At 40.7% G+C, this 13,660-nt stretch overlaps 1 protein-coding gene across 1 annotated transcript in view; it reads right to left on the bottom strand.

The window, feature by feature from the left end:
* Myo3b (myosin IIIB) overlaps nucleotides 1-13,660 on the bottom strand; it is a 222,622-nt gene that overhangs the window by 9,747 nt on the left and 199,215 nt on the right. Inside the window, exons 22-24 of the mRNA XM_090343066.1 lie at nucleotides 9,569-9,675; nucleotides 9,147-9,193; nucleotides 8,216-8,385 (exon numbers count right to left, since the gene is read on the bottom strand). Coding sequence (XP_090199192.1) covers nucleotides 8,247-8,385; nucleotides 9,147-9,193; nucleotides 9,569-9,675 — 293 coding nt within the window. The 3' untranslated portion in view covers nucleotides 8,216-8,246. The remainder of the gene's footprint in view (nucleotides 1-8,215; nucleotides 8,386-9,146; nucleotides 9,194-9,568; nucleotides 9,676-13,660) is intronic.

The raw sequence follows: 13,660 nt of genomic DNA on the forward strand, positions 1-13,660 counted from the left end.
CTCCTTGTCTGATTTGCAGGTGGAAAATTATGGAATGTGTTTTTTTTCTGTTTAAAAGAAGATTTCAGCAGAAGAGGGAAATGAGAAAAAATTGACTTTTACATTGTGATATGATGTCAGTATTTTGTAATAAGAATGTACATATTCAAAATTTTCTTCTCATGGTCAAGTCTTACCTCTGATAAATCTTGGTTTAGAAGTCTCTTGGCTCCACAGACACCCGAAACTATGGTGTGTAAATTGCCATCCTATTGAGTGTGATGGCTCAGACCTATTAACCCCAGCTACTCAGGGGGGAGAGATTGGGTAGTGAGACCTCACTCAACAGTAGCAAAGCAAGCTGGATGTGACTCACCACTGTCATACCAGCTATGTAATGGAGACTGCATGTGGGAGGATCAGAATTGGAGGCTAGTTCTGCACAAAAATGTAAGGCATTGCTGGGTACCGGTGGTTTACACCTGTAATCCTAGCTACTCAGGAGGCTGAGATCTGAGGATCATGGTTCAAAGCCAGCCTGGCACTAAAGTCTGTGAGACTCTTATCTCCAATTAACGATCGGAAAACTGGAAGTGGCGCTGTGGTTCAAGGAGTAGAGCAATAGCCTTGAGCTGAAGAGCTCAGGGACACAGTGCCCAGGCCCAGAGTTCGAGTCCCATGACTGAGACCCCTCCTCTCGCCACCCCCCCCATGCAAGATACTACTTGGGGGAAAGAAAACAATGAAAGCAATAAAGGGCTCGGGTGTGTGACTCCAGTGGTAGAGCACTTACCTAGTATGTAACTGTTCAAGCCCCAGTACTACCTGAATAAAAATTGAAATCTACTCTGCTCTCCCTATTCTCCATATTCTCTTGTAAACACTTCATAATTATGTAATTTATTTACCAAATGGAACCCTCCTGAGTGTGAGAGGACAGGCACTAGAACAGTCTGGGAGTATAGGGAAATGTCAAAAACCTGAGATCATCTCAAGTGAAGATGGCTGCTGTCTCAGACACACCATGCTGTGGATCCAGGCATTATGCTTATTGTGTACTGGCCATTTGCCAGCCAAGACTGGAGCTCCATGGGGAGTGAGACGCAGAGCTTTTTCCTCTGTTTCCTAGTGTAATCCAAGGCCAGAACAATATTCACATATGGTAGATGTTTGAGAAAGATTCACTGAATGAATGACCGTGAACATGAAGAAGAAAATCATTTTGGAAAAGGTGTTACATAAATGTGAAAGAGTGTTTCAAACTATGATAGATACCATGTGGAATGTTCTGCACATAGTCAGAACCTGCCAAGTGGTCCCTGTTGCATAGATGATCTTGTTTGAAACCCAGTGACTTCCCAGAGCAGAGTATTCATTCATGTTAAAGTGAATGATGCCAAATATTTCGAAGTCTCATACTAAAGCTATTAGGTGGACTAGGGTTTGAACTCTGAGCTTTGCACCTGACAGGTTGGTATTCTATGATTTGAATCACATCTGTAGTTCTGATTTTGCTAATTATTTTGGAGATGGAGTCGAGCAAACCTTGCTTCTCAGGCTAACCTCACGCTGTGGTCAGCCGCAACTCAGCTTCCTGAATAGTAAGGATGGAATGGAGCAATGAGATAAAGATAAGCCTTGGTACTTCCAAAGTCCTTAGTAGTTGTTTGCTGTTGCCATCTTAGATAAAAGATATCAGTAGATGTTTCAGATGAAGACATAATTTTATATTGCATTGTATTTTGGTCACTCTGGCCTCAGGCAGGCTGTTAACTACTCTGAACAATCCCTTAAAGATGCTAAAATATAGTTTATGGCTCCCAGGAAGAGCACAGATTAGGACACTAACACACAGAACTTGTGCTCTGTCCTTACCAGCTAGCTGAGCATGAGTCACACAGCTCCCTGAGCTGACCATTTATAACTTTCATCTCCTTCGCACAGCTGGTGTGAACACTACATGGGAACATGCCAGTGAAACTGCCCAGCTTTGTTAAATGTTTTTGTTCTCCTAATGGACTGAGATGTCCTCTGATTATATCAGTAAACATCTGCCAGGTACTAGGCTCAGTGTCAATATTTAATATCGTGAGAGAATTAGAGAAATAATTTTAGAAAGAAGAACATTTCTTGAAGCCAGCATCTGCTCTATGTAGAGACAGGCTTGGTTTTAGGCAGTGCAACATCACTGGAGAGCCTTCCGGTTCACAGAACACAGAAGTCAGAAAGGAAGAAAAACCCAGCCCGAGTCTTGTTTAACTGTGACAGTGATCATACAGTCCTGGGGCAGGACCCTGGGCTTCTGGGTCTGATCATCTGTGAAGAGTGGATTGACATAAGTTTTTTCCAAAAGTTCTTACCATTCTAGACTATAATGAGTATACAGAAGTGATACAATCATTATCTATGTCTTTACTTTGCCTGGTAATCATCTAATGTCAAAGGAATTATAATGACAAGAAATATTTTCTTTGCTGTGAACTCTGCAATTTAAGTGGCAATAAGGATTTTGCCTTTGTTTTTTGTCCCCATTATTTATTATTATTATTATTATTATTATTATTATTATTATTATTATTATTAGGCTATTCTGGGGTTTCAGGGCCTTGCGCTTACCCACTTAACTTCTTTATCTGGCACTCTACCACCTGAGTCAGGCTTCTGTCTTGACTGTTTGCTGGTTAATTGGAAATCAAGTCTCAGACTTTTCTGACCATGACCCTCTAGATCTCAGCCTGATGAGTAGCTGGGAATAGAGGTGTAAGACACCAGTGCCTGGTCATTTCTTTGGTTTAGAAAGATAAATGTATAGCATGTAAACCACCTATAAAATCACAGGAGTGTGTGAATGAAGGGAATCATTCTGTGTGACTAAAGAGCTTTCTAGGGCTCTTTGTAGGCATTCATGTAGGAGCTGGGGTAGGAACCGGACACACCAGAGGTTCCCCTACCCAGAAGTGCTGCCCAGCTAAACAGGCAGAGGGCCTGCCCCTTCCGCTGATTCTCAGTGGTTCGTACAGGTCATGAGTAAATGCACAGATCTATTTCTTCTTTTAATATGAGTGTACTGAAAATTACAGTTGGTTGAGATTGTCAATAAAAGCCATAGTTGTTTGTTTGTTTGTTTTTTAACACATAGACACTGCTTCAACTGGTCATCTATTTAGTCATTCTATTAGTTTGATCAATAACCAGCTTGTGGCATTATGAGATGTCCTCAATGAACCAGAGGCTTCCTATTAGTGGGTGTGAGTAAGCAGGATAGTGTGAGCAGGTCATGACACAAACAAGAATGAATTTAGGGAGGAATAATGTAAACATGTCTCTGAAGTCTGTACTCAAATCCAGAATCAAAGCGAATGTCATTCTGTCTATTCTATGTGGAAAAGAGGCACCCAAACATTTACTTTTGGAATCATCTCTGAACTTTGAAATGTCTATAATGGTGTAGATGATAAGAAAATCTCCTCCTATTGGAGGTTATGTTACCTGTCTCTAGGGACCTGGTAATAAATACCTTATGAAATCCCACAAATCAACATAAGCAAACATAGCCAGTTGCAAATCACCTCTCAATGATTAATGATTAACAAGCGCCTGACGCCCAAGTACTAGATAGACTTTGCACTTTTGAATGTCATCTACTTCATTACCCTGGAAAAAATGTAATCCCTCCCATCTGCCCTTTAAGCCTTAGGTTTCCACTCTAAAAATCTGACCAATCCAGTGACATCCTTCTGGCATCCCATCTCTTCTCTTCCTTGTGCTTCCAAGTTTCCAGAGCAGTGGTCTGTTGCCACAGAAACCTAAAGCAACCATCCCAGGTGCACGGTTAATAGAGTTCAGTGCCAGATCCCAATTCATTTCTTCTACATGGATCATCTTTAATGTATCCTTCTTCTACTTCTTCCTTCCCCAGCCTCTGCTCACTGCACATAGAGGACATTTTTTCCAGCATGTTTTGGCTTCACATTCTTTTCCCTTCTCCTTCTAGGACTCCACTTAGCTTTTCTTTACCTCATTAGTCTGGTTGGTCTTGCTTCTTATTATACTAGTGTTAACAAGATCTTTCAAATCATTTTTTTTTAGTCATGGCACTTGAACTCTGGGCCTGGATGTTGTCCCTGAGCTCTTCAGCTCAAGGCTACCACCCTACCCCCTGAGCCATAGCATCACTCCCTTGACAAGATCTTTCTAAAACCAAACTCTGTTCATGCCTTTTCTCTGAACAAAAATCCTTAATGGCTTCTCATTGCTTTCTAGAGTTCAAACTCCTGTGCACAGTGTTCAAGTCCTTTACATGTCCACTTCACACTTTTATTTAAAGTTTGTGCCAGTCAAATCAGAACAGTGTCTGAATTTCTCTGCTAAACATGCCTGCCATGCTTAGTTTTTCTGGGCTCTAGGGTGCTTGGGAGACAGAGGGGAGAGCATTTTCTCTAAACTACATTGAAGGTTTAGGCAGTCCTCTGACCCACATACCCAGGATGCCTGTTTGTCCCATGTCTGCCCATTTCTGCTCTACTGACCACTCATGAATCAGGTTAAATTCTAATTCCTGGATAAAACATTCTCTTTGTGTCACTGGGAAGCCTGTTTACTTCCCATATGGCACTGTAAAGATCAATAGCATATGTCACTTCCTGGAGGTCATAAGCTCAACAATAGTGCATTAAAACAGTGGTGTTTGAAGATTTGTTATAAAATGCAGCACAATCACTTAATAATAATAATAGGACTTTGGTCCTTTAGCAAGGAGTATTACATATGTCGATTATATGTCAAGAAAGCCATCATAAAAATAATAGTTCAAGCATTCATATTTGTCAATGATATGCTTAAAAATAGTTTTAGAAAGGTCCTGATACTAAGGTCAGAAAGAGCACACAGACATTTGTCTTTCCCATTTCCTGAGACCTCGTTTAAATGGCAGTCCAATGGAACAAAACAGAATAAATTCAACATAGTGATGAGACTGGAAAAAGGAATGATGAAGGGAGAAGAATTTTAAGCTTAGTTACATGAAAAATGGATGGAAGAGAACATTTACTTCCAGTAATTCAAACTGCTCTTCCTTCTGGGCCAAGTAGTAAGTTAGGGCAAAATTTAAAAGATATTTGGCTGCAGGCACTGGAGATCCAATAAGAGAGTGAAGAAATTCTGAACCAAAGTCTAGGCAGATCGAAACTTGAGAGGAAAATTTAGTATTTGAGACAACCTTTCTTCCCCAGGGACATTTGGGCAAATCCTCAAAAGGTAACTGAGAAACAGTGAAACCCAAAATGGAGACAAAGTTGGATTTCTTTCTTCTCTTTTTGCTTTCCCTTTCCCTTTCAATTTCCCTTTTCTTTCTGTGATACTGTAGACTGAACTCAAGGCTTCACTTTATCACTTGAGCTGTGCCTTTTTCCTTTTTCCTTTTCCTGATAGGGTATTGGGATTGTTGCCCTCACTCATCTCTGCCTCCCAAGTTGCTGGGATTACAAGCCTATATTACATGTCCATCAAAAGCCATATTCTTAAATGTCCCCCCCCCCCCATCCCCACCAGACCACACACTTTGAGAATGTTCTCTGGGAGATACACTAAGCAGACATAGACGGATCTTATAGGCATTGCAAGACAGTTTCAACTCATCACGGGCTCTGAGGTCGGATTACCCTGGTCCTGATTTAATCAAGTCTGTGATGAATCTTATTTTCTGATAAGAAAGGGAATACTATCATGGACTTCAGATTATCTTTACAGATAATTTTGCAAATTTTTATTTCTGGAATGCAAGGAACAGGGAATAAGAAAACAGCCATGTGAGCCACATCATAGTAAAACTACTATAAAACAACAACAAAAAAGAAAACTGTAGAAACACACACACACACACACACACACACACACACACACACACACACACATACTTTTGCACTTGTCCTGGGGCTTGTACTCAGGGCCTACATATTATCCTTAAGGGTTTTTGGTTCTGTTTCTTTGTTTTTTTTTGCACAAGATGAGTGTTCTAACTCTTGAACTACAGCACCAATATTCTACCAATTGAGACTTTCCTTCTGTCTGGCTTTTTGGTAGTTAATTGGAGGTAAGAGTCTTACAGACTTCCTTGCCATGAGCCTCTGATTTCAGCCTTCAGTAGGCTGAGTACAGGCCTGAGCCACTAGCTTCTGGCTTGTGTCATTTTTACCTATATACCTTTTGAGTCTGTGGTATTATGAATAGCCCAAGAATAATGTCCACAATTGTTCCTGTGCTGAATCTAATACCATGTCAAAACTCCTGACAGGAGTTAGAGCTATATCATTATTATTACAGAGCTTCTGAATTACGATTTTATCATTTCTATTTTCTTTTACCTTTATTTATTGCTAGAGTTTATTTAGAAAGAGGGCAGATTTATAATTACAGTGTCTACAGCTGGAAGTTTCAGTTTTTCTATTCAAAGTGTATCTTTAAACCACCATGTATCTTTAAAACTTGACAAAGAACAATTCAAATGATCAGAAGAAAATTAATCAGTGATAAAAATGAAATTTCTATAAGTATGCATATATAGTAAGGACATTTTAGATATTCTTATCTCTCCTTTTTTTCTTTTTTTTTTTTGCCAGTCCTGGGCTTGAGCTCAGGGCCTGAGCACTGTCCTTGGATTTTCTCAAGGCTAGAACTCTACCACTTGAGCCTCAGTACCACTTCTGGCTTTTTTCTATGTATGTGGCATCAAGGAATCGAACCCGGGTCTTCGTGCATGCTAGGCAAGCACTCTACCACTAGGCCAAACTCCCGGCCCCCTCCTTTTTTTCTTTAGTGCTGTGATCAAACCCAGGGCCATGTCATGCTAAACAAGTGCTCACATAGATCTCCAACTTTATTTCTTAAGCAACAAAGGTTCACTTTTGTTTCTTCTGCCTTGCTTATAATCCTTATTAAATATAAACTTTTAAGTGAAAATTTGGCAAAAACCAATATGTATCTTTAAAGAAGTAAACTTTAGTGCATGAAAAATATCTATAGCTATTTATTTCCTTGTGAAATTATAATTTTGGAATCTTCAAGTGAATTGTTTCATTGTGTTTGTTCATGAGATGCTTATTAAATGCCCTCTTAAAAACTCTGGTATCATTTTAGGCTCTAGTTCTTAAGGTCTTGATAGTCCCATGTATACTATGTATTAAGCATTATAGAGTAAGAGATTTAGAAAAAGGATTCTATAAGTTTTTCCCTCATTTTTATATAACATAGCACTCTTGCATATTGTTTACATAGGGTAGGTACTCAAAAAACTTAGTGTATTGAGTATTAGAGATTATATCACTTCCTTGCATAATGACTAGCTCAATCCAGAGGGAAAAATTCAAGTGTACAGTATGGAGAAAGTTATTAATCATAGATGACACATTATTGAAAGTAACTACACTCTCAGACATTGCTGTGACTAAATGAAGGTTCTCCATTCATTCTTCATATGCTGGTGTGTACTTTCCAAGACCCTGTTCTAGGCTCTATGCAGGTAAAGATGGACAAGATTTAAAAACAAAAAACCTGCCCCTGTAATCACCCAGTGCTCATGGAGCCAGCTGGCTCACCAACCAGTGAATAGAATTACAAAATAATAGGATCTGGACTTGGGAAGGTCCAGAATCTTCTTTTTCCCCACTTTTCTTTCCCTGCTTAAAGGACTGGAGAGGTCTTACTATTCATCTTAACACCATGAATAAATAGTGTGTGCTCATTTGCTCTGTAGAAACAATTGGAAAGGTTTAGGCTTTTGTGCCCAGCAGAAAAGACTCTCCTGTGCTAGGAGAATATGGGTTACTCTCCCGTGAGGGGGCATTTAGCAATGGATGTCTGACTGGGGGTTGGAGGGGAAGGGCACAAAGCAGAGTTGGGGAACAGAACAGGCAGATTCTGCATGGACAGAATGGTGACTTAGTGAGAAAGCCAGGCCATTTATCAGTGTTCCCAACCAGCCTAAGATGAAATCATTTGCTCCCTTCTTCCACGTGAGGGGCTTGAGGGACTGTCTTAAGCATCCACACGGGCATGCAATGAGAAGAGGAGGGACCCCTCATCTCAGGCTGCATATCACTTGGGGGAGAGTGGCAGGAATAGGAATCTGTAAACTCTCTAGCCAGGTTCAAGCACAGATATCGTGCGTCCACTGAAGCAGATCCCACAACAATGCCTTTCTGATCAGTGGCAATCAGTCAATAACCATAATTGTTCTTACCTGGGACAGATATAAGGTCAGGAGATATAAGTCACGGTTGAGCCAAAGAGTCTCTTTTTGAAGATGGGTAAAAGAAGAAAGGGCAGGCTGAGTTGTTCTCCTCTGAGACACAAGCGACAGGGGACAGAGATTTGTAATACTCATCTTCCCCATCCAGCACTTTGATTAGGCTGCAGCCAAGGAAAGAGGAGGATATTCAATAGAAAAGCAAACCAATGCTAAAGTCATCAGTAGGACAGTGAGAATTGTAGTAGTGGTTGGCACAGGGTTGGAGCCCTGACATTGAAGGCAGCTCCTCCTGCACCTGTAGGGGTCCCTGAGTCTGAGCTATGAAGCTTTCCAACTCTAGGTCACACACTGATAATGGCTCCACTTTAGTACTGTCTGGAAGTTGTCATATTGCAGTCTAGTTTGTGTGACTAAATTGTCAGTCTCCACCTGGTTTCCTCTAGATGACAAAAGTTTCATTCCTGCTTTGCCCTCCACCAGCTCTCAAACTAAAATCAATGATCTTCATGGCTATTCTCAGTGACAATGCTCATCAGCAAATGCATCACGAACTCGGATTTCCTCTCTCACACTGGAGGGAAGTTTTCTTCCATAAAGTAGCTCATTTGTTCTCTCCAAAATACTCTTACTTGTGGGAAAGGAGGGCTTCATACAACTCGCTTCACACATTCTTCAGTTAGGAAGACAGCACAATTCTGAGAAATAACATTAGCTATCAGGTGACAATTTCAATCTTCCAGGACAGAACTGATTCAAGTTTTGTATACTTGCAACTATGAAAAGAAGTTTCCAGCGTCAACAATAGTGGCCCTATCCAGATGGAATATTTTTAGAAGCCTCTGGAAAGTTTCGCAATTTTCTGGATATCACAAAGGACCCCTTCTGTTTACAGTTGCTTAGAACTAAGAAGACAGATATTTACCCAAGTTTTCTTGGCTTCCTCTTGCTCCCTTGATATTCTAGAGTTCCCTGTGGAGAAAGCCAAGAACACACAGTCAAAGCAGAGCAGCAAGTCGTTAATTTTTAATTCAAAGTGATTTTGTGTTGAATGCAAGCAGATGCTGATAATATCAGAAGTCACAGCATAATTTTTTTGATCAAAGGGCTCAAGTGAGCCTGATGAAGCATGCATCTTGCTCGTCTTTGATAAACCACATCAATTATTCACCGTGAAGGCAGACATCCTGACATGAAAGCAACAGATAAAGAGCCTAAGCACATGTTCACAATGGAGCGCATAAGAGAGTGGGGGTGGGGCTGGAGGGGCTGGAACAGGTATTAATAACAGAATTATTAACTGGAAACAAAGCCAGCAAAACAGCTTTATGGCCACTTTGAACTCACATTTAACTGGTTATAGTACATGGTGTCCTCAGGGTTACTCAACATTTTGGGTTGCTGACATCGTCGGTGAGGTGATCGCTGCTTCAGTGCAAGATCATCTTCTGAACCTGTAGCCACACAGTACACACTTGACTAGGAGCCAAGCCGAGGGTTGCAAAAGTCAAATGAGGAATGGCTCTGTGCATAAGTATAGAAATAGTGTCCCTTTTCAATGTTCATTCTAGGACTTTTGCTGTTTCTGGGAGAAATCTCTCTCTCTCCCTCCCTCCCTCCCTCCCTCCCTCCCTCCCTCCCTCCCTCCCTCCCTCCCTCCCCCCCCCCCCCTCTCTCTCTCTCTCTCTCTCTCTCTCTCTCTCTCTCTCTCTCTCTCTCACACACACACACACACACACACACACACACACACACACACACACACAGGGGAACTGCCAAGTGTAAACAAGGATGCTCTCTGTAAGTTGGCCTCACATATCTGATCTGAATCAGCCACCCAGAGTGACAGGAAGCAAATTGCTTTGCCTGCCCTGTTGAAGTAGACGCTGGGGTCAGTCCACGCAGGGCAGATGCCTTTAGTGGGATAATTCTGTTAGGACAGTCAAGGCAACCTGGGATGCTTGCACCACATCCTACAGCAAGTTCAAAGACATCTGGAGCACACACACTCTTGCTGAGATGAGAAGCAAATCTGCTGGGGAGATACGTTTTTGTGTGTGTGGGGATGGGGGATGACTTGAGCTAGTATTTACTGAAATACTTTGAACAATATCACTGGTCCATGCCTCCTCTGGAGGTGTCATAAAGGAGGAGGGGAAAGAATGACTGTACAGATTCACAGCAAAGTGATTTTTGTGGAATCTACCCTTCTTTGGCTATCATCTGCATCAAGACTTAGTAGTTCTAACTTCTTGTCAACACACATGCACACACACACACACACACGTGTACATGCACATACATGCACACGCACAACTGCCACAGAATACTCTCTTCGAATGTTATAGCATAAGGAAACATTTTTATTATTCATAAAAAGGAGTTGGAGATTTTACTCGAGATCATATTTTAACTTCAGTAGAGATTTTTCACTATTGAAGGAAATCCTGGGGAAATTTAAAATGCCAGTTTTACAAATGGAAGTATCAGTAATCAATATAAAAACATGAAAATATACATACTAGTGGGATACCAAGTGATATTTCCACATACATACACTGTCTAATGTTTATTGGATTAAACATAGCCATTTCTTTAAACATTTATCATGTCTTTGCTAAAAGCATTCAACAAAGCCCCTTCTATGCAGTTAAATAGGACTAGCCTTACCTAGGAGAAACCCTGTCTCCTTCTTCCTCCTACCCGCTCTGGGCCCTGGTAACCACCATTCCATTCTGAATTTCCATGTACAAATGAGATCATATGGCACTTGTCTTTCTGTGCCTGGCTTATTGAACTTGAGATAATGAAGTCTGGTTCCATCCATATTGTGAGAAGCAAGATTTCACTCTTTGTTATGGCTGAATATATAACATTTTCTTTATCTACTTATCAGGTGATAAAACTCTTGGGTGATTTCCACCTCTAGGTTATTGTGACTATTGCTGCAATAAACATATGAACACAGATATCTTTCCAGTATAGTAATTTATTTCCCTTTGACATATGCCTTTTAGTGCAATTCCTCCATTATATGGCTGTTTTATCCTTCTTTTAAAAGAACTTCCATACCGTTTTTCATAATGGCTATATTAAATGGAATTTCTTCCTACTGAGTACACAGGTTTTCTCCTCTCCTTTCCTTCCTCCCTTCCTCCCTTCCTCCCTTCCTCCCTTCCTCCTTTCCATTCTCCCTTCCTTCCTTCCTTCCTTCCTTCCTTCCTTCCTTCCTTCCTTCCTTCCTTCCTCCCTCCCTCCCTCCCTCCCTCCCTCCCTCCCTCCCTCCCTTCCTTCCTTCCTTCCTTCCTTCCTTCCTTCCTTCCTTCCTTCCTTCCTTCCTTCCTTTCTCTCTTTCTCTTCCTTTTTCTGGTGCTAGTCCTGGGGCTTGAAGTTGTGGCCTTGGCACCGAGCTTCATTTTGATCAAGGCTAGGACACTATCACTTGAGCCACAACTCCGCTTCCATTTTGGGGGAGTCATTTATTAGAGATAAGTCTTAGAGACTACATATTTTCTTATGGGCTTGCTTCCAACCATGATCATCAGATCCCAGCCTCCTGATAACAGGTATGAGCCACTGGTGTCTAGCTAATGTTTCCCTTTTCTCTACATCCTGCGGTGGGAGAGTGCTATCTCTTTGGGATTTTGATCTTTACTTCTCTGAGCATTATTTTCACATAGCGCTGTCCATTTCCATGTCTCATTTAAGAAATGTCTACTTAGTTGTATTGTCCATTTGTAAAATCAGGTTACCTTTGGACTATTTAGCTTTGTGAGCTTTTTCTATATTTTGGATCTTACCCCTTATCAGATGTAGGGTTTGCAAACACTTCCTTCTATCCTGTGGGTTGTCTTTCCCTTTGACTGTTACCTTGTTAAGCAGAAACATTTTAGTTTGATCAAAATAGAATTTATCTTTTATTGCTTTTGTTTCTTCTGTTTTGGGTATTATTTAAAACAAAAACTGTCCTGCTGGGGCTGGTTTTGAACTGTGATCCTCAGAGCTCATCCTTCTGCATAGCTAGGCGTGAGCCACCAGTACTCAGCCATATCTGTGGTTTGAAATTGTTTATTTTATTTTATTGTAAAAGCTGTACATATTTTATTGTACAGCTACATAAATAGGGTTATGAGTACATTTCTTGTCAGTGTTACCTTCCTTCCTTGTTTTCTTCTGTTTACCCTCCCCCCAGACTCTCCTTCCCCCTATGTCTATGTTTTGATGAGACTAAACAGATAGACTTCAGAAGCATGCTTATTATCATTTCTTTTTCAAAAGAGACACCAAGGCCTGTAAGTGTTGAATGGTTCAGTTCAGATCAATAGTTAAGTCAGAACCCAACCTTATATCTCTTAATTCTGATTCTAGCAAATATTTGTGTACAAACACATATACACCCACACTACAATATGTTGTCATTCGTAAGAAACTTTTTAAAAGTCAAAAGACTAAGTAGAATTCACTGAAGCCATATGAATTGGCATAGTAAAATGGAGAGTTTCAATAGCTTTCACAACCATTCCTTCCTTTCTCAGGAGTACTGCAAAGCCCAGGTTTGTTGTATTGGCCTTGTTTTTCAAAGTTGAGATGGGCCCTTCCTGGTACTTCCAACACATACATGCCCTTACGGTTTGCAATGTCCATACCCTGCAGTCTGGTAGGATGTGAGGTTTTGATGCTCCTGTCTAGATGAATGAACAGAAGCAACTAGAGGTCAGGTGACCAGGTGAATGAGTACTCGCTCTAACATCTGCTCTCCCTTAGACTTTCTAGTATTACAGGAATTCTAGCCATGGCAACTCAAAAGGCTGAGCCGAAATCATTTGTGAGTTCAGCTAGAGTTCATCCCAGTTCAGCTGGACTTAGTGCAATGTTTACACTTGATCAGAGGCTCCTACTTATATTCTCTCAAGCTAGTATAAGATGAGGTGCTCAACTTTTGCACTTACAAACTTACTGCGGCATGGACTGGTAGTCTTCAGATTCATAGAACTGCTTAAGTTAGTAGATAGAATTTCTTGAGATCAATTTTTAACATTTCTCCCATAAATTAAAAGAAAACCTGTTGGTGTTTGATCATACAATATCTATCAAATACTGGAAACTGACATAACTGGTAGCCTAATTTCCCACTGGAGTTTTTTCTTAGTAAGCTTGATATTCCCTTAGATCACCATGAGTGATCCGGCTTCTGGATTCTCTGTCATTAGAAAAAAATCCTTGTCACCTATATATGACACACTGGAAGTAATCAAATCATAATTGAAAAAAGAATTCTTATTTAGTAAGTCCTGTTGGAATAATTTGCTATCAATATACAAAATAGGTTGCAACCAGACACTATGATTTTCTCCTATAGACAAAGTACTTTGCTAGGTAAGGTGAGGAGGCAAAGGCAAAATAGGATGAAATCCCTACAGTCAATCCAGTAGAGGCCCT

The sequence above is a fragment of the Megascapheus bottae genome, chromosome 12, assembly GCF_031878675.1.
Source record: "Megascapheus bottae isolate mThoBot1 chromosome 12, mThoBot2.hap1, whole genome shotgun sequence".
Classification (NCBI taxonomy): domain Eukaryota; kingdom Metazoa; phylum Chordata; class Mammalia; order Rodentia; family Geomyidae; genus Megascapheus; species Megascapheus bottae.